At 39.1% G+C, this 24,782-nt stretch overlaps 2 protein-coding genes across 4 annotated transcripts in view; both read left to right on the top strand.

Annotated features, from left to right (window-relative positions):
- The window catches only part of LOC119658852 (28S ribosomal protein S9, mitochondrial), a 162,219-nt gene that overhangs the window by 82,556 nt on the left and 54,881 nt on the right, over positions 1-24,782 (top strand). The window lies entirely within an intron of this gene.
- Positions 1-24,782, top strand: part of LOC119658850 (transient receptor potential channel pyrexia) — a 69,385-nt gene that overhangs the window by 40,532 nt on the left and 4,071 nt on the right. Inside the window, exon 1 of one of the 3 annotated variants that reach the window (XM_038066602.1) lies at positions 6,821-7,163. The exons of the other annotated variants lie outside the window; for them this stretch is intronic. Within the exon in view, the coding sequence (XP_037922530.1) occupies positions 7,069-7,163 (95 nt within the window). The 5' untranslated portion in view covers positions 6,821-7,068. Of the gene's footprint in view, positions 1-6,820; positions 7,164-24,782 lie in introns of those variants that run through there. 3 annotated transcript variants of the gene reach the window in all.

Below are 24,782 nucleotides of genomic sequence, written 5' to 3'. Positions count from 1 at the left end.
GATTTTGATCTACCTTGCTCGAATTTTGTGAAATTGTGTCAGAAGTTGGACCACCACCGGAAAAGTAACTCGCGTCCTCTTCAGTCGCTATTTTACAGTGTTCTCTCCTGTTTTAAACAGGTCCTTATAATGTCGGTAAGATATTACTTCTTATACGATCTTTTCCGGTTAACTTTATGGAAATGTTTATCATAATAAGGGCTACAATAGTGGAAAGTTTCGTGTAGATTGTGCTATTACTAGTGAAGTTATAGTAGTTCAAAATTTTATGTGGTAAAATATCATACAATGGTGAAATAACTTTAAAAAAATAAATTTTGGAAAAGTGTTGTCTATATTGTCATTATGTTCGCGTTCGTGCTGCCCTCACATTATCTCGAAAAAAAAACATCACTTTCTCAAGAAGCTTGCATTTGCAACAAGACTTTCTTTGTCCTGAATACAATTCCGATATGGATGTGGGAAACTTGTGTTCTCAAAATGTTTAACATAATAAAACCACTACGGGTTTAATGTTCAGCTTCCGATTTGGCCATTCTGCCATTATTTGTTCTTACTAGAATAGTATAATTTCCAATTTCTGGGCCGATTTTCATCCTTACGACCTTGTTCACGAGGGTGATTAAAATATAATCGATTTGATGTGACGATGTGAAAACTTTAAAATTCCTTGTTCAAAAACTTTGAGGGTTTATCATCAGCTTGGATTATTAAAAAATATTGAAAGCTAAATTGTTGGTGCCTTTTTTTTTATAAATTTTGGCATTCTCTCAAGGCTTCTTTACTGAATAAAAAAACTACTGAATAAATCGCAATTGTCCTAGTTTGTGAACCGTAGGAATATGTTCTGAATAAATCCTGAAAATTTCAAAGAACTTCGTTAGATAGATTTTGGACTATGGTCGACTTCGCCTTCTAGCATTCCGAACGGCATTTCACTGTTTCAGCCTTCTACTACTATTTTGGGTTGCACTTTTGAGAGTAGACGCGTGTTGGTATGCAAGCACAACATGCTTGGTATATCTGCTAGGACAACTGCGACGTCTTATCTACAACCATTCCAGTAAACTGTATATTCCACCGCGAAACCTCCAGAAATCCTCATCAAGTGATCTTGCTGACCAACCTGTTTCTACCTTGTCTATCTATCACACACATTTTTCTCAGAAACGATTACTCCTATTGATATGGAATTTGGTGGGAAGGGGCGAACTGTAAACCCCCACAAACACCGTTCTGCGTCACAGTTAAGACCGAAATACCCATACATATGTTACATATAAAAGGAAAGCGCGCGTTGATTCACGTTCAGTCTCTTCCATCGACTCAAAACGATTTGCCCGAAGCGACCTTTTGAATTTCGGGAACAGCTAGAAATTGCATATCCTAGATCTGATGTCTAAATTTTGTTTCAAAATGGTATTTACCGATCCTTTTAAAAATGTCAATATCATCATCAAGGTCTTTAGTTGTTAATCGACAATTTGCGATCACCAATTTTTTTATTCCCTTAATATGGGCATCATCAGTTGACGTCAATGGTCGACCGGAATGCGCTTGGTCGCCCGTCCTTGAAATTTTTCTACCACTTGTAGATGTTCCTTTTCGATACTATCTACTCCGCGAAGACCTTCTGCAACATTCTGAACGTTTTCACAAACAATCTAGTTCGATGCCATCGTCGACAGAAACCACACTTCCTGAATATACATATTAATCGACGCCTTCGATGGTCTGCCCATTAATGCATATAGGGGAGTGGGATGATCCGTCAGATTGATAACCTTAATTTTTGGTTATATTGAGTCCAACTCTACTTGCCTCTCTTTCCAATCCAGAACCATTTGGCCATGATCTTTGACCCGGGAAGGGAGTAAACGGATGTCCCCAGCGTAGGCGAGTTGTTTGAGAAAAGATGTCATCGTCCATTGAATTCCTCCACGTCCTACAGAAGAGGCAGAGTAGTGAACGTCACTGATAACGAGAAGAATTAATATCGGTGACAGGATGCAACCCTGACGGACTCCGCTTTGGATCCCAAAATCTTCTGAGATTTGCCTTGGTGCAGCATCTGACATTTTGCTCCATTATATGTCGCTCTGAAAATGGTTATTAGTTTCTCGGGAATGTTCCTCCTACGTAGAGCACTCTAGGTACACTCCCTATTTATACTATCGAAAGCTTTCTCGAAATTGATGAAGAGCAGGTGCAGCAAAGATCTAAACTCTGCGCACTGTTCCAAAATAATCCATAGTGTGTTAATATGGTTAATGTAGGACCACCCGGAACGGAAAACAGCCTGCCCTCTGTCAGTCAAGCTTTCGAGATACCCATCTAATTGTTACGCTCAAAACGTATGCTCTTTTTTGAATTCTTAAAGATCGTCCCTTTTTTCCTCTCTCTGAGAAAAGTGTCAGATTCCCAAGACTTCCTTACGAGTGGAAGGAGCAGATATAACAGTAACTGCAGGTGTAGCGATTAATAACTCTGCGGGGGACCATCAAGCCCAGCGACTTTACTCCCTTTGAGTTTATTGATGGCCGAAATGATTTCCCTTCTGCATGGAGGAAGACTCCATATCCGCATATTACAGTGACTAGCCATTTCACCCACAAAAGAAGTGAATGTGATACCTTCTGTCGTTCACAGGAGCATTGAAAGATTTTCGAACATATGCAAGTTTTTTCGTGATGCGGTATAAACTTCTGAAATCATTACGTTCTATGGGCATCGTATACTACGCCGAACTTCTCGGGATTTCACTCGGTATTGGAGTTCCAGCGCGTCACGCCCACAATCACTCACAACAGTCAATAGGACCTTTAACCCCTTCCATTCATCGATCCGTTTCCACGATTCCGCATTGAACCAAATCGTATGACGCATTCGCGACGAATCCGACAAGTTGTGCAGGACCCGAAAAAAAGAACATAGAAAAGAAGTTTGTTGGCTAGGAACCTGCAGATTTTGAAACTTTATTGCTACCGAATCGTCAACAACCCCTCCGATGGGGGCTAACCTCACAGTTACGACCTTTGGCTATCGAAAACAGACTATGATTGGTTTCTGGAATGTGCGCACTCTCCTCGATGGCGGTAGCAAAGGTCCTCCAACTTGAGCGGGAATTTCAGTGATATAGGCTAGAGATTCTGGGCCTAAGTGAAGTAAGATGGGGTAATGTGCTTTTGTACTCTGGTTGCAGACTCAAATCCGGTGTGGGGTTACTTCTGGCCTGGAGCCGCTTTCTGACAAAATTCTAACTGCAATATTCCGGTCCAGGTTAAGGAGCATCACAATTGTACAATCGTACGCACCAATAGAGACTTCCTAGGGTGTGGAGAAGGACGCTTTCTCCAAACAATTACACGCAGTTCAGGGGGGGCTTCCTAAAGGTGACATTGTGATCGTGGTGGGTGATCTGAATGCCAAGGTGGACCTTGACAACACCTTGCTCAGATATGCGATGAGAGAACATGGTTTCAGCGACTGTAAAGATAATGATGTGAGGTTTGTCGATGTATGCAGCTTCCACCACCTTGTGTTTGTTTGGTTTCAACTGACCGACACCATACGAGCAATCAGATCGACCACTTTATTCGATGGTTTACTTAATTTCTTAGCTCCATTTGTATAGTTTCAATCATCAACTATCTTTTTTAAGGTTTTGTGTAAAACAAAACCTTATTAAAATCGATTCAATGTCTATCTGTCTGTCTGTCACACGCACTTTTCTTCAAAACGGCTAAACCAATCCGAATGAAATTTGTTGGACAGATGGGAACTATGAAATCCCACACATACGGCGAGTGGCATAAATTTAGGTGGAGTTTAAAGGGGGGCTCCCCATACATGCAAAAGTGGTATTCAAAAATTTTTTCAAAATTCAAAATTTTTACACATACCAAGTTTCATGAAAATCCAACTATTAGTATTAAAGTTATAGCAGTTCAAACTTATCAATTTCATGCGAATTAACAGCATCCTAAACCATACAAATAAGATGCTGACGTCATAATTAACGAGAATAATTGACATTCGAGTGAAATATTAAAATGCCATTCAAGAAGGAGAAGAAGAATCTAATTCTCTCCAGCCCTTTTAAGGTTTTGTTTGCAAAACAAAATCCGTTCAATGTCTGTCTGTCTGTCACCAGCACTTTTCTCAGAAACGGCTATACCGATTGGCACGAAATTTGGTGAGAAGATGGGGACTGTGGACCCCCAGACACGCAGCGACTGATATCCTCCTACGTTGAGATTTAGGGGGGGGGGGGGGGGAGGAGTCCCATACATGCGAAAGGGGGGTGTAAAATTTTTTTTCACCGAATATAGTCGTCCGGTGTCCGGATAGCTGAGTGGTTAGAGCACAGGGCTATCGTACGGAAGGTCGCGGTTCAAATCTCACTGGTGGCAGTGGGATTTGTATCGTGATTTGACATCAGATACCAGTCGACTCAGCTGTGAATGAGTACTTGAGTCAAATCAGGGTAATAATTTCGGACGAGCGCAATGCTGACCACAGTGCTTCCTATAGTATACTGTAGTGTACGGTTACGGTCTTGAATGAAGTGCTCTAACACACTTCAAGGCCCCAATCCAATATGGATTGTTGCGCCAACGGTTATTTTATTATATTCGATACTGCTTCCAGGCCTCTGAGTTGCCTGATTGGATTGTTGCGCCAACGATTATTATTATTATTATTATAGTCATGTTGGGTATCAAATGAAAGGTCTCGATTAGTACTTTTCGAAGCCGGTCTTAGTTTTGAGACTTGTTGGAAAGGCGGAGAGTGGGAGGGGTGGAAAGTGATGGTTTCTTTAACGGACCCATTCTCAGAAATTGCCCAACCGCAAAATTTGAAAAAAATCATGAAGCTGCCTCTATATGGTGTCCAGGCCTCAAAATACCCTCCATATCGATATCTGCTCAGAATTATAAAAGTTGGTAGTAGCATAGAATATAATATGCGTCATATTATCCCCAAGTTTGATCAAAATCATACTATTACTAACAAAGTTACAGTAGCTTAAAGTTGACTTTACCGTGTAAATTTACTGCAACTAAATATCAATATCACAGTAAAGTGAGTAGTCTAACATGCTAAATACATATACATAACGGGCTACGGACAAACGGGATAGTTCTGCACTTAAATATACACACAGAAGAAACAAACAAAACCTTTCATACCTAAAGCGCCGAGCTTCCGGTTTCCCGACTTGTTTTATATTTGATGTAGGTTACATTCTTGGCATTTGATAATAATATTAAACTCAGAGTGTGAAGCGTATGAGGTTGACTATTATCAGTACAGGGGTTTCCATCAAATGATTTATTTAAATTGCTTTCTAAAAAATAGACGGCAATGGAATTTTTCTCTTTGTGACACGGAGTTGTCATGCGCTCGTTGCTCCTCACATCTTTTTCTTTCACTTCCGCCTTTGTCCCGTTCACAAGCCAGGTCGGCTCGTCGTGATCGGTTTCATCATTTTATTTTATCAAATGCCTGATCAGGATGTATTCGCGAAGTCTTCAAATCCCCATCCAGCGTATCAAGCCACCGTTGTTTTGGCCGGCTTTTTGGTTGCTTACCATTGACTTCGATGTTCAGACTAATATTTGTAAGTGAATTCTCGTTAGCGTGAATTATGTGACCACACCATCGGCTACTGCCATTGCCAGAACTGAGCGATTTAAATATCTCGGGTCAATACTATCAGTCAATGGAGAACTACGTTATGCTCCTCCTATAGGGAAACACAAAACCTTTTATACCTGAAGCGTATTCATTTAAGTTCGCTCACCAGATATACTTGATCAAAAGCACCCTGCTTGCATTACAGTGCGCCACAGGTGCATATGGTATATTTAGATATCAATAAATCTTTCTATGCATGCTAAATGAGATTGCGTGTTTATATGTATATCTGTCCGTCAGTTTATCTGTCTGTGCATCATTTTATCAACAAAGGGCCGAGATTGATTAAGTTAATGAAAACTTGTGAACGGTCTTCCTGTGAAGAGATGGGTTTGAAGGGTGAATTTGATTTGAAAGTAAAGTCTGTTAGTGCGCATCCCCCCTACCCCCTACCTTTGTGAATATAAGTAGTAAATAATAGAAATTATAAAGGATATATGTATATCTGGAGTCTTGATAAGAAATAACGTTTTAAATATTCCCGGAAAATGGACTTCAAATTAGGTCAAATTTTCAGTCAATTTCAGCTTGTTATCAGCTATTAGAATTCTCCGTATTTTGATCTCCACCCTGTCTACTTATCACAGTTTTGAAAAAAAAAATCAAACTGATTCAGTCACGATTCAGAATTTCAAACACTTTTGCTCTAAGTCCAGGCCAATAACATCTACGTTTCCATATAAGAGCAAATCAGATACATTTTCACAGATTTCGAACTCAGATAATTTATAGTTTATAAAATCACCACTTAAAAGGCATTCGTACGACCGATAACATTGATCTTGTGCCACGACAGTTTCGTTTTCAAATCGACCGGGTCCGTTCAATTGGGTCCAATCAGGCCGGCAGCAACTACCTTGTTCACAAGAAACAGCAATTTATGCTTTGCGAGGCCCCGTCTGTTTACCTGTTGGACTGGAAATCTTAATAAAAACTAATCCATTTATTTGAACATGCATACGTGCTAAACGATTCGCCAAACATAATGAAAAGAATAAGAATAATGTCTCCACGCTTTTTTACAATTTTTCAACCTGACTTTTTGCCGCCTAAGTGAAATGTTAACCGATTTGTGGTGGTCAGTAGCTGTGGCTTATCGACAGTATGAACCTGACTAGCGAAAGTGTGAGGACCAACAGTCGTTAGGTTCTGACCCAGTTTGTTTACCACGTGCCGCCTCTGTCAACCACTTGTTGTTAATCGGTTCGATAGTCCCTCCGCCGTGCATTGTGTTTTGAAATGCATTTAATTCACATATTGGAAGCTCATTCGTAATCCGGTGTTACAAAACGTGTGGGAAGTGTGCATTCCAGTTGGTGCCAATGCAGATTGTGCTTCATTTTCAAACAAGTTTATAAAAGTGTTCTTATGAAATTGAAATTGGCCTCCCAAGTTCAACGTCCATTTGGATTTAGTCAAGCCGCGGATCTTGTGAACAGATGGAATCGCCAAAATTTATCGAGGTAATGTGGCCCCGGGTTAGATGGCGGAATGTTTCTTCAGGGCAAATAATTTGTTATTCTAATTCGCTGATCATGCTGAGTAGATGAATGGAAAAGATGGAGATGGACCCCATACAGGAAGTGTTATGAGTGTCTGATGATATCCAACCATTGATCGTGGAAAATTTTCGGAATTAATGCTTGGAGTTTGCGTTTCTTTACTCGGTTCTAACTTGTCTCGCCAAGGTTGTTATTGCAAGTACTCTTTACAAGTTTCAGTTTATGTTGCTTTATTGGCGTTTTAGTGTCTCACTCCTGCCATTTATGTCATGAAGCTTTTGGTCGACTTCTCTGTTTTTAGATCTCCCAATCAAGACTTCTGGTTGAACATGTACGTGAAATACAATTTTCTCGAAATGGAGACAGGGATAAAAAGCACTTCATTTGCATATATTCAAGTCGAATATATTATACATTTCGCATAGGTATCACAATATTCTTTTTACTAAATTCAAATACGTAAAAACTTGTATTCAGGAAACATTGTTTTCCTCCAATTGCTACTTTTCGGTGTTCCTTTCGATACTGAAAAACGTAAACTTCCATCTATGCTCTGTCCCACAGCAAGTAGGAAGGTTTCGTCATTCTCTTCACAGAATCTGTAGATATAGCTAGCTTCCCGATGTGATAATTTAACTTGAAGTGATCAGTGAGTATTCCCACTATGATCGGGATGCTCTACTTGCTGAAGTTTAAACAATCTTTCGAGCACTTGGGTTCGTATCGCCCCATGAACACCCTAGACTTTTCCATTCCTGGTAAGTTCGCCCAGTAAAGTTCCCTTAGCCGTTCCTCTTCATTTTTTAATGTCGTGTCCATTAACCCATTTCCGGCTCCACAGAATTGCTCTGACCCATATAGCGGGCTTGTTCCTTTCCTGGTCAGCTCGTCCGTTGCTTCATTGCCTTCTAACCCAATGGGCGTTAAGGCATTCCCGTACCAGTTTGGAATTTACCTGGTGGGACCTAAATGCTTTAATATCCGCTTGGCTGTCGGTTCAAATAACAATGTTCTGCTCTCTATAGTTGCTTTCGAGGTTGAAGGAGGCACATCTGTCTATGGCGTATATTTTTGCCGGATATATACAAGTATGCTTAGTGTGTTTTCTGTAGTCACCGTAACAGGCGGATACGGACTGTTCGTCCAAGCAGAGAAATCGGTTCGGCTATCAATGCACCCAAACGGAGTAAAACCACTGGGCTTCCACTCGTACGGAAATCTTGGGAATCCCAGACCTCTGCCAGAGTGTGGAAATGGGTGATGATCATTAAGGTTGCAAAGAAGGGCACCCGTGAGTGTGACAATTGTGGTATCTGTGTGGTCCTTGGCGTTGGAAAGATAATAGCTAAAGTAATGCTCGAACATCTTGAAAGCTTGATCGACAAAGAGCAAGCTGGTTTCCATCCCGGATCCTCCAGCATTGACCACATCAACACACTACGGATCATTTTGGAAGAGAGCGCGGAGTTTTAATCTCCGATCACCTGTTCTCTATCGATTTCGAGAAAACTTTCGGCAGCGTGCACAGGGAATGTATCTGGTACAGAAGAAACTAATAGTTACTATCAGAGCGACATGACATATAATAGTGCAAAATGTTACGTGCTGCGCCGATGTTAAATGGCAGGGTTGCATCTTATCACCGATATTATTTCTTCGTATTTCTTTTGTTGTCAGTGACGTTCTGAATGTCGCCTTGTCCTGAGGGCGTGGGGAAGTTCAATGGACTATGACAACTCCCCTCAACACCACGACTACACTGATCATCATATCAACAGCGCAACAACCGGTATCCGGTCTAGGCCTGCCTTAATAAGGAACTCCAGACATCCCGGTTTTGCGCCGAGGTCCACTAATTCGATATCCCTAAAAGCTGTCTGGCGTCCTGACCTACGCCATCGCTCCATCTTAGGCAGGGTCTGCCTCGTCTTCTTTTTCTACCTTAGATATTGCCTTTATAGACTTTTTAAGTGACCCGACCACCGTAACCTATTGAGCCGGGTTTTATCCACAACCGGACGGTCATCGTATCGCTCATAGATTTCGTCGTTATGTCGGCTACGGAATTGTCCATCCTTATGTAGGGGGCCAACAATTCTTCGGAGGATTCTTCTCTCGAACGCGGCCAAGAGTTCGCAATTCTTCTTGCTAAGAACCCAGGTCTCCGAGGAATACATGAGGACTGGCAAGATCATTGTCTTGTACAGTAAGAGCTTTGACCCTATGGTGAGACGTTTCGAGCGGAACAGTTTTTGTAAGCTTAAATAGGCTCTGTTGGCTGACAACAACCGTGTGCGGATTTCATCATCGTAACTGTTATCGGTTGTGATTTTCGACCCTAGATAGGAGGAATTATCAACGATCTCAAAGTTGTATTCTCCTATCCTTATTCTTCTTCGTGTTTGTGTTTGACCAGTGCGGTTTGATGTTGTTGGTTGATTCGTCTTCGGTGCTGACGTTGCCACCATATATTTTGTCCTGCCTTCATTGATGTGCAGCCCAAGATCTCGCGCCAATCAGTGCCTGCTCGATCTGGATGAAGGCAGTTTGTACGTCTCGGGTGGTTCTTCCCATGATGTCGATATCGTCAGCATTGGCCAGTAGTTGGGGGGACTCAAAGAAGATCGTACCTCTTGCATTTACCTCAGCATCACGGATCACTTTTTCGAAGGCCAGGTTAAAGAGGGCGCATGATAGAGCATCCCCTTATCGTAGACCGTTGTTGATGTCGAATGGTCTTGAGAGTGATCCTGCTGCTTTAATCTGGCCTTGCACATTGGTCAGGGTCAGCCTAGTCAGTCTTATGAATTTGGTCGGGATACCGAATTCTCTCATGGCTGTGTACAGTTTTACCTTGGCTATGCTATCATAGGCGGCTTTAAAGTCGATGAATAGATGGTGCAACTGTTGCCCATATTCCAACAGTTTTTCCATCGCTTGCCGCAGAGAGAAAATCTGATCTGTTACTGATTTGCCTGGAGTGAAGTCTCTTTGGGGCCAATGATGTTCTGAGCGTATGGGGCTATCCGACCTAGCAAGATAACGGAGAATATTTTATAGATGGTACTCAGCAACGTGATACCTCTATAATTGCGGCACTGTGTGATATCTCCCTTTCTATGTATAAGACAGATACAGATGGCCTCGTGGCCAATCGTCAGGCATTGATTGACAGCGACTACACTGATGACATCCAAAACGTTTATTGTTGGGATTTTCCCTAATTTATATATTATCTATTCCATGGCGGGTTTCTAACCTTTCTAGAAAGGGAACTTCATTTTGATTTTCTCCACATTTTAGCAAATGAATATCTAAAGCTAAACATTAAGACTCTAATGGAATCTTGAAGTGTAAATTCTGATCTTCTTCATTTATTTTTTATGTAGTCATCTTCGAAAAATTCATTCTAGGAACGCCATTATCTGTAAGTCGACTTGCACTTTGATTTTCTTTGATATGATGAGTACCGAATCCGCAGAGTTTCAGATGACCAATGTATAAATTAATGACAGGGATGTGTTATAAAAATGCAATTATGCTTGCTGTGTTTATGGAGCGAGCCATCTTAATAGCCCTTTGTTGTATTCGTCCCAATATTCATTTCTCTCAATAATTCGTTAGCAGTGCCGGCCGCATTTAGAACGCACCTTAAACTGTGAAAAACTTCTATTTTGGCATTTCTTTTGACATATCTCGTTTTGTACTTTCTCGCCCTATCTCAACCGCTCTTCATCTAGAAGTAATTCTCACTGTATATTTAACTGCCCTTTCTATAGGCATTCTTTATCTATCTGTGATAAGGGAAACGCACAATGAGGTTCCCCTTCTTTGATCAGTGTTTTACTCTTAATTTCAAACGAAGGGTCTGATTTTTCAACTATTTGGCCTTGTATCCATTTGGAATGAAAAGTCCTTACAAACGCCAATCGAAGTGTGATTTTGGAAAATTTAAAAAAAAGTAGATGTCAAACAACGTCCCTGAATTACCCATTGACAAAGCGAAACAGGAGGAGGCCTACCACACTTTTTAAAGTTTTGTGTAAAACAAAACCTTATTAAAATCGGTTTACTGTCTGTTTGTTTGCATTTTTCTCGTAGACGATTGACACCAAATTTGGTACAAAGGTGGAAACTATGAACATACAATGAGTCACATCCTTTTATGTCGCATTTAAGGGGGTCCTGTTACACGCAATAGGGGGGGTGTAAATTTTTTTTTCATCAAATATAGTCATGTGTGGTATCAAATCAAAGGTCTCGATCAGTACTTTTCAAAGCCAATCTTAGTTTTTACGTTTGTTAGAAAGGTATGGAGTGCGGGGGGTTGAAAGTGATCATTTTTTAAGGGGGCCATTCTCAGAAGCTATCCAACAGAAAAATCAGAAAAAAAATCAGGAGGCTGCGCTATATGGTACCTGGGCTCCGAAATATCTTCCGTACCGATATCTGTTCAAATAAAGTTAATAATAGTATATTACTATAATTTTTAGTAATTCTCAGGATACGTAGAAGTTTTTGCTTCTTGGCAAATTCAAGACTATGGATGTCAATATCACCCGAAAGTGGATATTCTCACATAATATATGCATATATTACGTGCTACGTACTAAGAAATACAAATATTAAACCTTTCGTACCTAAAGCGCCCAACTTCCGGTTTCTCGACTTGTCTTTTTTCCTTATGCCCTTTACTAAGCAAGCTTTAGTCCAGTTTTCTATGAGTGCTTTGTTACATCCGAGTTTTGTCAGTGTTAAGGTGTTAGCATTACTTATTAATACTGATGACAATCTAGTCTAAAAAAGTGATTGGAAACCAAAGGTTCGTTAGATATTCATGGTTCGTACATCAACGACTGAACTGCCTCCTGACCGCTTAGCCTTTGAGACATGATGTTATACATTGGATTGGCTTAGCACTTCCAGAGGTAAGATGCAAATTGAAGGTTCACATCTGCATATTTGCCAGCCAGAATCGCTTATGCCTGAAACATTGCCAATGGTCACACAGAACATTAGACGTGTTTACTTACATTGGCTCGGCAATCTTTTTTGATTAAAATTGCTGCTGTGAATATGCTCCTCTTTAGCGGTTTTTACAATTATTCATAGTTGTTTTCTGCACCTTAACGTCATTCTTTATCCACTACTAACGTTTGTACTGCTACTTCTTAAGTATAAAACTTCACCGTTCGTGCTTCTCAACTCCCTTGAAAAACAATTCTTTGAATTGTTTGTTAGTTTGCACCAACTAATTCTACGTAAATTTTACTGCAGTTATCTGTTATTTTCATCACGTGAAACTCTTCTTTAAATCTCGTGTCATTCATCTGGAATCTTAAAGATTATCTAAAAAAGATCTTCTTGGCTATATTGAACTTAAGTCTAAAGATAATCTTCTGGTAAATAAACAGGAGATTATGCTAATAACTACTATGCACCAGATGTGTCACACTGAATCCATTATCAAGTAAATATTGATAAGAAGCTTATCCAACCCTAAGGAAGAATCCACACATGCATTATTACTTCATAAGAGCTAACGATCGTGTTCAACTGATCTTGAAGTCAATGCGATGTAGCCACCGATTTATAACTGCCAAAATGTATACACCCAGCAAATTCCACTATCAGACACTTAATTTTTATGGTGTGTAGTCATTACAAAATTGCGGCAATTAAAGTTGTTTGAAGAGGAAAAGAAAATGACTGAAGACATTTTTGAAGTTTATACACCAAGAAGCTACCTTGCTTGGAGCGAATTTTTAATGTTTATTGTTTTTGTTTTCACGCTATTTCAAGCCCACCTTCTTGAAGAGTTCACAGTTCAATGTCGTTCAACTTTGATGAATTTGTCTGAATTAATGCAAACGTAAGATAAAGTTATCCACCTGGAAATGATACTATTAACATTTTTAACTTTGAGGCATGTTAATTTCCGATTTTTCTTTTATGAATTTACAACGTGTGATATGAGCAAGATCAGGGGCTAGGTTGGTATTCCAATTTAAGAGGGAGACAAACGAGATCTTGCAATTTGGGCTCCATGTGAGATGTGAATTTGGAATTGTAAATAGTGAATTTGAATTAATTTCTGTTTACTGGTCAAGTTGAGCTTCTCTATTGACAAATGATCAGAGGATTGACGATCAGGAAATTAAGGTGACAATGAGGGAGTGATCATAAGTGCGTTGGTGCCACCTTTCCTAGGACCTTTTCAGCCTCTTGAATTGAGACAAAACTATTATCATTGTTCGTTTTGAGAATATTATCATTGTGTTGGGTTGACTCTTCAGGTTATTTACTAGCGGAATACTCAATATTTATGAAAGTCACTAGGAAAATACCAGAGAGCACCGCATATATATCTGAAAATTTCGGACTGAAACAGCTGCATCCGTCAAAAGTAGCCCAGTAATAGAAAAATCTGCCGTATAGATAAAATACGGTATCTTATATTATGAAGTGCTTAAATTGATTTCGTTGATGATCAAAAGATCATCTTAAGTGACTGGAATCGACCAAGAAGGGGGAAGAGCTATCTCAAACCTTGGACACTTTAGTCCTTTACATAAAGTTCTGTCACGTATCCTTAAACCAATGCGTGGGTCCACAACAGGATGTGAAAAAAACTAATCAAACATCGGGATATCCCACATATCTATCAAAAGTAAACACGCGAGCTTAAACTGGAAGATAAAACAAAACAAAAATAACTGCTTGACCGCGCGCGTGCAGCCCAGTGGATCACATTCTCAATCAGTGCTTCTTCTGCCTAAAATGTTCAGGTGTAGCTTTTGGGTTCCCACCTTGCGTTGATATCCTCAGGCGCCAGGAGTTTTCGAGGCTAGAGAGGAGGAAGGACGGAAGAGGTAATCGTCAGATCAAAAACCGTAGTTCATCTCCATGTCTTTATAATCTAACAACTTAGGCAGAGGCAAAATAACAAAATAAATAATAATAATCGTTGACGCAACAATCTATATTGAATCAGGGTCTTTAAGTTCGTTGGAGCAATTCATTCAAGACCGTAACGGTACGGTGTGGTCAGCATTGCGCTCACCCGAGATTTGACTCAGGTACTCATTCACAGTTGGGTCGAAAAGACAGATGAAAATCTAAATAATTATAGAAATTATAAAAATAAAAAAAAATTAGAAAAATTGAGAGGGGGTTTGAAGGGTAGTCTTACAGTTTCGTCTAGGGCAAAGGCAATTCATCAGACGCAGCCTCTTTGTCTTGATAACAGCGTGTGGCTACAAGGTTTTTCAAAATACGACAAGTGTATGAAAGCTGATCGAACCTAGACTAGATTTTGTTTAGGAAGTTGAGGAAACCTAAACCTACCATCCACTTGATGGCGAACCGGATCAATATGTTCGCACGCTAACATGTAGCCTGACTCCTCCCCTTGAAAATTTGAGATTAGAATGTTGAAAACTTTTCATTCATCTCTTGCGAAAAATGTTAACGAGATCGTTGTGGAGGGAAAAACTTGAGTTGAAATTTTTAATTAGGTTGTTGGTGGTCGAGGCGCTGATGGAGTTTGGTTGCCCATTACACCCTTGAAAACAAAGGACAGTCAACAGTGACATCACACCTTTTCACCCTCCGTGAAGGAGATCTAGAAGAGAGTAAAGGCGGTGGCGGGGATTTTTTCAAGGAGGTATTAAAAAATTAAACTGCCGCCTCACCACCTTCATCGAAATGACATTTATCATGTATTGAGAACTGCAGTCACATATCATTTTTATTTTTAGGCCGTACTTGTTAGGTTTGAAGGGATGTACATACATCCTAAATGGACATTTTCCTCTAAACTCGACTAGTTGTTCGTCGACGGTGAGATAGCTTCCGGGTTTGTAATGCTTTTTATAATTCTCAATCAAGATATTTCATATTTCTTCAATTGGCGCAAGCTTCCTACTCCGTTGTTCTCGGGTTTCTTTATCGTCAAATCTTTTACAATTAGTCAAGAAATAAAATCGAGTGCGCGTCATGTAGGCTTTGCAAAGATCATCACAGTGTTGTTCCTGGAATAAGTGCTCTGCAGTAAGGTTATTATTATTATTATTAATTTGTGTCCTCTTATTTCTTGATTTGTGTGAAACACGACTAACTCAAGGATTTAAGGTGAAAAAAATAGCTCGAGACAATCCAAGACATCAGACGAATAATTCGTGGAAGGATTAGGCCCAGGTCTAATGTGAATAATATTAATTTCGTTCGTCTTTCCGGTGTTAGGAAAGCCTTCCGTTTGCCACGATGTCCACCATCTTTTCCTGAGAGAACTGCTGAGTCTAGAGACACTATTTCAGGACGTTCTTTTGAGCTGCCAATCACCAGTTTTGCACGCTTTGAAAATGGAACATCGCTTTCGCTGGTTTGCCTCTTTTTAAGGTTTTACGTAAAACAAAACCTTATTAAAATCGATTCAATGTCTGTCTGTCATACACACTTTTCTTAAAAACGGCTAAACCGATCCGAACGGTGGACAGATGGGAACTATGAAATCCCACGCATGCAGCGAGTGGGATAAATTTAGGTGGAGTTTAAAGGGGGGCTCCTCATACATGCAAAGGGGAGATTAAAGAATTTTTTTCACCGGATATAGTCGTGTAGGGTATCAAATCTCTCGATTTGAACTTTTCGAAACTGACATTAGTTTTGGCGTGAATTGCAAAGTCCATGAGTAAGGAGTCAAAATGTACGCACTTAAAGTGAGACAGGACTCATTTTCGGAAACTATCCAACCTAAAAATCCGAAAAAAATTAGGGTGGTGCGCTTAGATGAAATCAAGGCCTCAAAATATGTCCCATTCCGATATCTGCTCAAATAAACTTACTAATAGTATATTACTAAAAAAGCAAGCTATGGCGGATTTACGGTTTCTTACTAGGGCAGAGGCAAATCGAAGGACGCTGCCTCACCTCTGCCCTGGGAACCTGGGAGCTGGTCCGGTCCAGCATTATGTTGATGCGGACTTAGGACCCCATCATTTTCAAAACGAATAGTATATTACTACTTTTTAGAAATTTACTGAAAACCCCCCCTCAAATTCATTATTAGTACTTCCGAATTTTGTACCAGCATAGAGGACAATATTTCATGGAAATCTGGCCATTAACACCAAAGTTATAGCAGTTCAAACTTAGCCATTAGCACTCGTCGCTCCTCACATCTTTTTCTTCGGCCTTTGTCCCGTTCACAAGCGGGGTCGGCTCGTCGTCAGCGGTTTCGTCATTCTATTTTATCAAATGCCTGAACAGGATGTAATCTCGAGCCCTTTAAATCCCCATCCAGCCACTGTTGTTTTGGCTGGCTTTTTGGTTGCTTACCATTGACATCGATGTTCAGACCAATATTGGTAGCTCTCGTTAGCCTGAATTACGTGACCACACCATCGAAAACGCCTCTCTCGCAGTTTTTCCACGATCGGTGCAAACCCATATCGATCGCGGATATCCTCATTTCAGACGTGATCAAATCGTGTCATGCAATGCAACATCTTCGTCCCCGTTCATTGTCTTTTATAGTCGGCCAACACTCAGAACTATAGAGAGCGTCAGACGGACGACATTGCAATACATTTTAGTTTTGGGACGTGCGCTGATACGTCGATCACAAAGAACACCAGTTGTGGAATGCAACTTCATCCAGGCTGTGTTAATGTGGAAAGCAAATTCATTACGCAGTTCTCCATTGGCTGATAGCATTGATTCGAGATATTTAAATCGCTGAGTTCTGACAATAGCAGCAACCTGCCTAGAACTGAGCGATTTAAATATCTCGGGTCAATGATATCAGCCAATGGAGAACTACGTTATGCTTTTCGCATAAGGAAACACGAAACCTTTTATATCTGAAGCGGTTTCCCGGCTTGTTTGCTGTATGTTTTGCTTCCATTTCTTCTATCTTCCTGATTTCGTCGAAAACGATAGCGTCCTCATCTTCCTCATCAACAATTACTGATCGCACAAAATCGGGATCGATATCTGAATCATCGGAATCAAAATCATCCTTTTCCAAGTTATCTTCAAAGTCTGAATCGTCACTATCATCTTCTCCTAAAATTCATAAAATTTCCTCATCGTTGTCTTCTATTGTCAAATATTGATTTCCTTCCATTTTTTTCTTTACCTAAATACAAATTTATGTTAACAAATAATAAGAAGTCGAGAAACCGGAAGCTGGCCGCTTCAGGTATGAAAGGTTTTGTGGATTTCTTTTATTATATATATCATTTGAGTGTGCATTTGCATCTAATATATGCATATATTACGTGAGAATACCCACATTCATCTTGAATTTGCAAAGAACCGATAACTTTGATCTATTATATATATATATAGAGTGATTTCCACCAAACTTGTTAGGATCATGCTCTATGCTTTCTGCAATATTTCCTGGTGCTAAAATGAACTTAAGGGGGGTTCTACAGTGAATTACTAAAAACTATAGTAACATTATTATTAACTTTATTCGAACAGATATTGGTATAGAGAGTATTTCGGAGCCTAGGCACCATACAGTGGCAGCCTCCTAATTTTTTTCAGATTTTTCGATTTGGGTAGTTTCTGAGAATGGGTTCGTTAAAGAAATGACCACTTTCGACCCCCTGCACTCCCCATCTTTCCAACAAATATCAAAACTAAGCCCACCTCTCCACCAAATTTGGTGTGAAACGCTACAACCGTCTCCGAGAAGAATGCGTGTGACGGACAGACAGACAGACAGACAATAAACCGATTTTAATAAGGTTTTACACAATGGGAATTAGCACGAAACGACTCAAAAGTGCAACCATGAGTCATTTTGACTCATCCTAATAACTCACATTTTGCCAATCATTAGACATCAGGACTACCAAAATTTCAAACGAACTAATCTCAAAGAAGAACGAAGATTGTAATAACCCTACAACAATGGAGGCGGGGGGAATTTTTCAGGAGTCATTCTGACTCATGGTTGGCAATCTACAGTTAAGCAAAAAATGTAAGAAAAAGATAGGTTTGGCAACTTCATTAGTGTATCCTTGAGGCATGTAATAGTTATGCGATAAAGCAAGAATAAGATGAAGACAACTAGAATTTTTGCGGAGAATTGCAATTTTGAAAAACCAAGTTTATTGTTTAATGCTTTATTATCAAAATTATTTTAACACTGCCCTGGTTCCCGATAAAAGTCATTTTTCGATGGCCTTTTAGCAACCCCGACTTTGAGCCTGTATATTATACACTACGAATCAATTTCATTATAAATGACGCCCATTTCATATCTTGTTCTCTCCCACCCTTTCCTCATCGGTATTCTGCAGGAATCGTTCATTACTGTCCGTCAATAAGTTTTTCGTTGGGTAATTCCTTTCGTTCGTAGTAAATAAATTTTGTTTGGATATTAGATAGATTGCAGGTGTTTCCTCTGGGAAAAAGTGATGAAAGATAGTTATCATTAGATTCCGATGCAGCTAAAACTCCTGTTATAGGAGAAGTATAGGAAAGTTGGAATTTTTAACATATTTCGCTACTAAAATTATTTTTTTCCCATTATTAATTTTTCGGTGCTCTCAGTTGTATTCATTACGGTTAAGTCACTACCTTTCCAAGAAATAGAACGCATGCACCACATTTTCATTTCGATTTCCCTTGTTTTTATAAACAAAACTCTTTTCTCGTGATAATCTCAGCAACAATTCCGAAGAAAAACTTAGCAATAGCAATAAAGATAAGAGAATTCATAATTTAATACTTAAAGTATTAAAATTTGCCTGATGTTTTCGCTAAAAGTAAAAAACACGTGCCCAACTAAGCCCAGCAATATAATCATATAATGCCACACAAAATAAGGAAAAGGCATTAATCATTCATGTGACGATGCTGAAGCTAGTGGAAGTAGGACAATAGTGTGATGAACCAAAGATACTTTCAATCAAACAAGATACACCATACTTCGCTCTAAGTTCTTTCCACTTTTCACTGCACTTGTGAATTCAATTTAATTTTCTGAATAACCTGATGAAATTGTGTTTCAATTAAATTGTGTGGCGGTCAGACATGATCCCGACAGTAATTCAATCTTAATTGGTTTTCTAGTCAAATTTTTGTTGCACTCGCCTTTCATTATTTGTCCCATGACTTACACAATTGACAATGTTGTTTGTCTGGATGTGGTTGGATGGGTTCATAATGGATTGCGGGAACATGAATGCAGACTGAAATTATTCATTGTTTTTATCAAGTTTCCAGGTAATCATATGTTTACGGCATTTAGAAGGTCATAATTGAACCTGGATTTTCTTGTTTGGCTGAGAGATATATCCACTGTAATGCGGATGGCTTGTCTCTGAATGAATAAAATGCAAAATTTATATAATATTGTTGTTGTTACGGTTTTTTAAAAAAATATTTGTAGTCCATCACAGCAAATTCAAGCAACAAACAGTTTTGATTTAAAACTGACCGAATTCTCCGAACTGTCAAATGAATTTTTACCTGGTTTTTAAGTATTTTTTCTTTTTTTGCAGAATTTAAAAAAAATCCAAAGAATAAATTATTTATTTTGTCCAGACTATCCATGCATTATAGGTTCATTCCGTCCAAAAAGCTGAAATAATACCTTGATCACGCATAGTTGCCCCTAAAGCCTTTGGAGGGTTCATCCAGCCGGCACCTGGTTTTTTGTTGCACCTTATCTCTTATCTGGAGCTGATAATAAGTGATAAAGAGTCCATTTGTAAATAAGACTTTACCCATTAAATCGCCTTCTAACCCTCCCTCTTTCTTTACCGAGATATCGTAAATACCCTTACTTAATTCCTTCCATTTTTTGGTTGTCATATTGCGCTATTGTAAAATTGACAGCTCTGACTGCTTAGAATGAATGTAATTGCAATCCTTTGTAACCTCAAAAGTTGTCGTCTTTATCCACCACTGATAATGATCATTCTTCGTCAGTCCTTTTGGTTCTAGTCAGTTCTTCTTTTCATCTATCTAGATTTAGATCTAGATAGCTTAGAAAATGGAAATAGGTAGTGAATTGCATGACCTTTCTGCTGCTTGGAAGTCGTCGACTAGATTGCACGTGGTCCATTGAATGTATTGCTTTCATCCAAGGTAACACACAAAGTGCACTCTTTGGTGCAGCTTTCCATGAGTCCGACGAAGTGCGATCTATAAATATTAATCTGACGAAGTTGAAAGATGGCTTCACTATAGTAATCGTATATCAAAGAGAAGCTATCGCAAATGTTCCGCTGATGGAAGGTAACGACATCGAAGTAATATGGCAAAGATTCAATGGCATCAGCTATGAAATGGTCGAAATTATTAGTTCAGCAAAGAATGTAACGAACTGACCGAGATGTAGGATGATTAACTCGGTCTACGAAAGAAAAATGTAATGACCATCGAAGGATACCGAAAGGGAACACAATGAAAATGTAACAACGCCACTTAATGAAGCATACTCCAAATTGAAAAGCCTGGAAAACCGGCAAAAGCCTAAAATAAACCTCTGCAAAGGGAATAGGAATCAGCCATCTAACTGGGATCAAGTAAAGAATTGAAACCAATCCAAGATAAACAAACTTTGAAACATTGCTCGAAAATGCTGGGAACATTGATGTATTCTTTGTGGATTTCTAGCAAGTATACTAGAGTATAGATCACAATTTTATACAAAATAATACTTGATTTTGAGATCCTTCTCAAACTTGTACAAATGACAAAAGGAACAATCACTGGTAGCTTCTGAAACGATTCGAACCACTTGCTCTCGTGTTCCATTATATAATACGTTTTCGACGAAATACCAATTGATACCAAAAGCATTCTCCTACTGCAATATACTCAAATCGTAGCGTCTACGGAGGGTCCATAATGCTCCACCAAGATACGATAAATTGATCTTCTGAAGATACTTAGTTCCATTTCTGTCAATTTCAATGATGTTTCAATCATGATCTGATCTTTGGTAAATTCAGGACCAGTTTTTCGGTTATTACAATTTCCGACTGGTTATCCTTGAAGTACTTATATATATACCAATTTTGGGTTGTTTAACGCCAGTTGAAATATTTTGATACAACTTTGATGGTATGACCCTACAGTCGATATTGCACTTTGGCTCTTTGGATAGATACGCATGCTCCATGTGCCTTAGTCAGACAATTGTTTTCTAATTCTGAAAATTTCGAACGGTCCGCTATTTACGTCAATTGAGTCTTCCCAACTTTTCCGTGATTTCCTCTGTGCTGTCTTTAAATGTCCATTTCGTAATTGGCAGTTATGTTGTTCGCTAAACAATTGATACAACTAATGCTTGTATCGGATTTCGTGTGCCCCTTCTTCCTTGAGAATTTTCTGCTCATGCACATATATATGTTTTTTTTTGTGAAATATGTGTGAAGGCCACTTTCAGAATCGATAGCAACATCGAAAGTATTGGTATCTTTCAGATGTCTATCTTGTTTTTACTATCGATTTACCTTAAATTTTTAATAAGGAGGATCGCGTAGAATGCTTATGAGTAGAAGTCGTCCACTCCTTGAGGAGTAGGACGTGTGTATGCTTGACAGATCCAATCATAAGAATGAATTCGAAACAGAATGAAAATAGTTATCATGGGGCGGAAACTTCCATTTTAATTGACTTCTAAAACCAGGAGTATCTTCCCCCTTCCCTCTTCCAGGTATAACAAGAGCACCATTCCTGGAAAACTAGAAGATTTTTCTGAAAAGTTTTCTGGACACACGTTCGACAATTCGCCCCAAATAGGTTAACGAATGCTCTCTGGCTTTACCATGAGTTTTCGTTGGAGCGGCGCATTCATTCAAAATAATTGTTCTTCCAAATCATAACATTAGATCCGACAGTCTTAGTCACAGTACTGCTTTCAGAAAACCAAATTTTGCTTGCAATTCTCCTGAATCTGTATGTGAGCTTCTCCGGGATCGTTTTCCTTCAATTCCCCTACTCCTTCGTGCCATTCCTTTTCCGACATAGATAATCTTCTATAGTCAGCGCATCTTCGATTCCTCTTCTAAATCCTTCCATTGTCGAATTTCGGTCGTCGGTTGTGGACCTGACGGTCTGTCAAATCTTTTCTTTAAAAAAATGTAAGCTTTAGGTTATCCCCCTCTCTATCATTTTTAACAAGAGTTTTTTTCCGGGCAAATCATCCCTTTACACAAAAAAGGTAATGGTACACTAGGCGAAATATTTATCCTTTCCTCAATCTCCTTGATTCTCGAGAAATACATCAAAGACTGTCTTTCGCATCGTTTTGGACATTGATTGTGAAGGGACAGAATGAATTTCAATCATATGCTTAACGTTACTAATTTGCTTGAGTTAACTATGTGGCGAAGTCTATGAATGATAGAATGCAGTCCATGTAGACTTCTCCAAAGCCTTTGGTTCCATTGACCATTATCTGCCTCTCAACGAACTCTGATCGTACTGTGTTTCTTCAAAAGTTCTCTCCTGGTTGCGACCGTGCCTAAGTAGGCTATGTTCAGTCTCCTTCAACCATTCTATCTCGACTCCTTTCGTTCTTTTATCCGATGTTCATCAAGGTTCCATTCTTAACCCGTTCCTATTTTCATTCCTTATAAATGATCTTCCTGCCCTGTCTTCTATATGCGGACAATCTAAAACTATTTTCTGGTATTGACATCCCTACCGAGCAAAGCTGCTTTCAATCAAACCTACACACTCTACTTCTACATTGATGATGAAACTTTAACAGCGATTGGGTCTGACAAGGATTTCCGGGTGAAGCTTGATAGGAAGCGTCGTTTTAATCTTCATTATGTCGACATCCTTTGCCAAGCTTCCAGAATATCTCATTTTGCCCTTCTTTTTTCCCAGCAGTTTATAGATATCCATTTCACGGTTATCCTTTTTAAGGCTTTATTTTCTACAAATAAAACTTTATTAAAATCGTTTCGCCGTCTGTCTGTCTGTCAACACACTTCTCCCGGTGGAAAAGTTGAAAGTATGTAATCCCACGTATGCACTGAATGACATTATTGTATTATACGTTAAGAACTTGTTAGCACTGATGATGGGAACAAATGGTTCCCGAAATATCGGAATTTGCAACCATAATAAATATCACTAGCGAACAGAAAAAAGCAAGCTTTAATTATTTTAAATAATTTAATCGCTAGAAACACCGTGAAATGAAACTTAGATTTTTTTTTTGTATTTAATTTGTACAAGTTTTGTCTTGTCAAAAATATTCATCGTTTCTTTTATGTCTTTGAAACGTTCTTACCATAGACTTTGCCGAAATGTCATGGGGGACTTTGAGCCACCTAAACGGTCATTTTGTCTATCCAAAATTAAAAACATTATATGTCTGATTTATAAGTGTTCCGTTACTATAATTTCCCGTTCGGGATTTTTACTATTTTGAAATTTGGTATTTTATAAAAAAGTTATAATTTGCACATGTAAAAATGGAACAAATCAATGTTTTCAAAGGCTGGCTCGGGAATCATAGCGAGATGTTCACTGAATAACTGAAAAAAATTTGATTGAATTCGAGAAATATTTCTGGTAGAAGTGATGCCTCAATGTTTAAAAAATCAACATTCGGGAAATTGCAATTAAAGATAAAATGTGGTATAAAACATGATTGCCGAAATTTACGATTCAATCTGCAATGCCAAGGCCATAGAGTTCTTCTTCTTCATTAAGAAAATGTTCTCGGTTGGCCGCATTTTTCACTCTCTATTGAATCCGAGCCCTTCTTGCAGCGTCATTGATCCTGCGCTCGAAGTGATCGATGAGTTTCTCGTCTCCCAAAGTAATCCCCAATGCGTCCATGACTTGTTTCGCTGACTCGCTTTGTTGAAGATCATTACTGCTAAGTGGGTGACAATTTCAACCACCTGTTTGCCCGAATGGAAATGTTTTGGAGTCAAAATCCAAATACAAATTTTGAGAGATTCTTTGTTATTTTGAGTGTGTGCATCTCTCTAAAAAATTATAAGAAGACAGATCCCCGTATGTCGATTTCATCAACTGTACAATCTAGGATCGATGGGAATTCTTTCATGCTGAAAACTTATGAAAGTGCCTTGGGTCTCCGCATGCGCGCACTAAGCGCTCGAAAAGATTTCAGGTGTGCATATTATAATAATTGTCGGCGCAACAATCCATATTGGATCAGGGCCTTGAAGTGTGTTAGAGCACTTCATTCAAGACCGAAACGGTACACTACAGTACACGGTAGGAGGTAATGTGGTCAGCATTGCGCTCGCCCGAGATTATTACCCTGATTTGACTCAGGTACTCATTTACATCTGAGTCGACTGGCATCCAATCCCTCTGCCAGTGAACCCATGAAGGAGCGTGCTCTTCACGAAATCCCTTTTATCGTGTATTCTTAACGTCATCTGCTATTAAAATATGCGAAAAAAATCGATTTTTGAAACCATGGCGGTAGAAGACTCCCTTAAGTCTAAAGAGGGATTCCCATACATGAAAAAAAGGGGTATAATTTTTTTCTCCTAATATAGTTATATGGGATATCAAATGAAAGGTCTTAATTAGTACTTTTCGATGCAGATT

Source organism: Hermetia illucens, chromosome 6 (assembly GCF_905115235.1).
Source record: "Hermetia illucens chromosome 6, iHerIll2.2.curated.20191125, whole genome shotgun sequence".
Taxonomy (NCBI): Eukaryota; Metazoa; Arthropoda; class Insecta; order Diptera; family Stratiomyidae; genus Hermetia; species Hermetia illucens.
The sequence above is the reverse complement of the archived record's forward strand: the minus strand, read 5'-3'. Positions and strand labels throughout refer to the sequence as shown.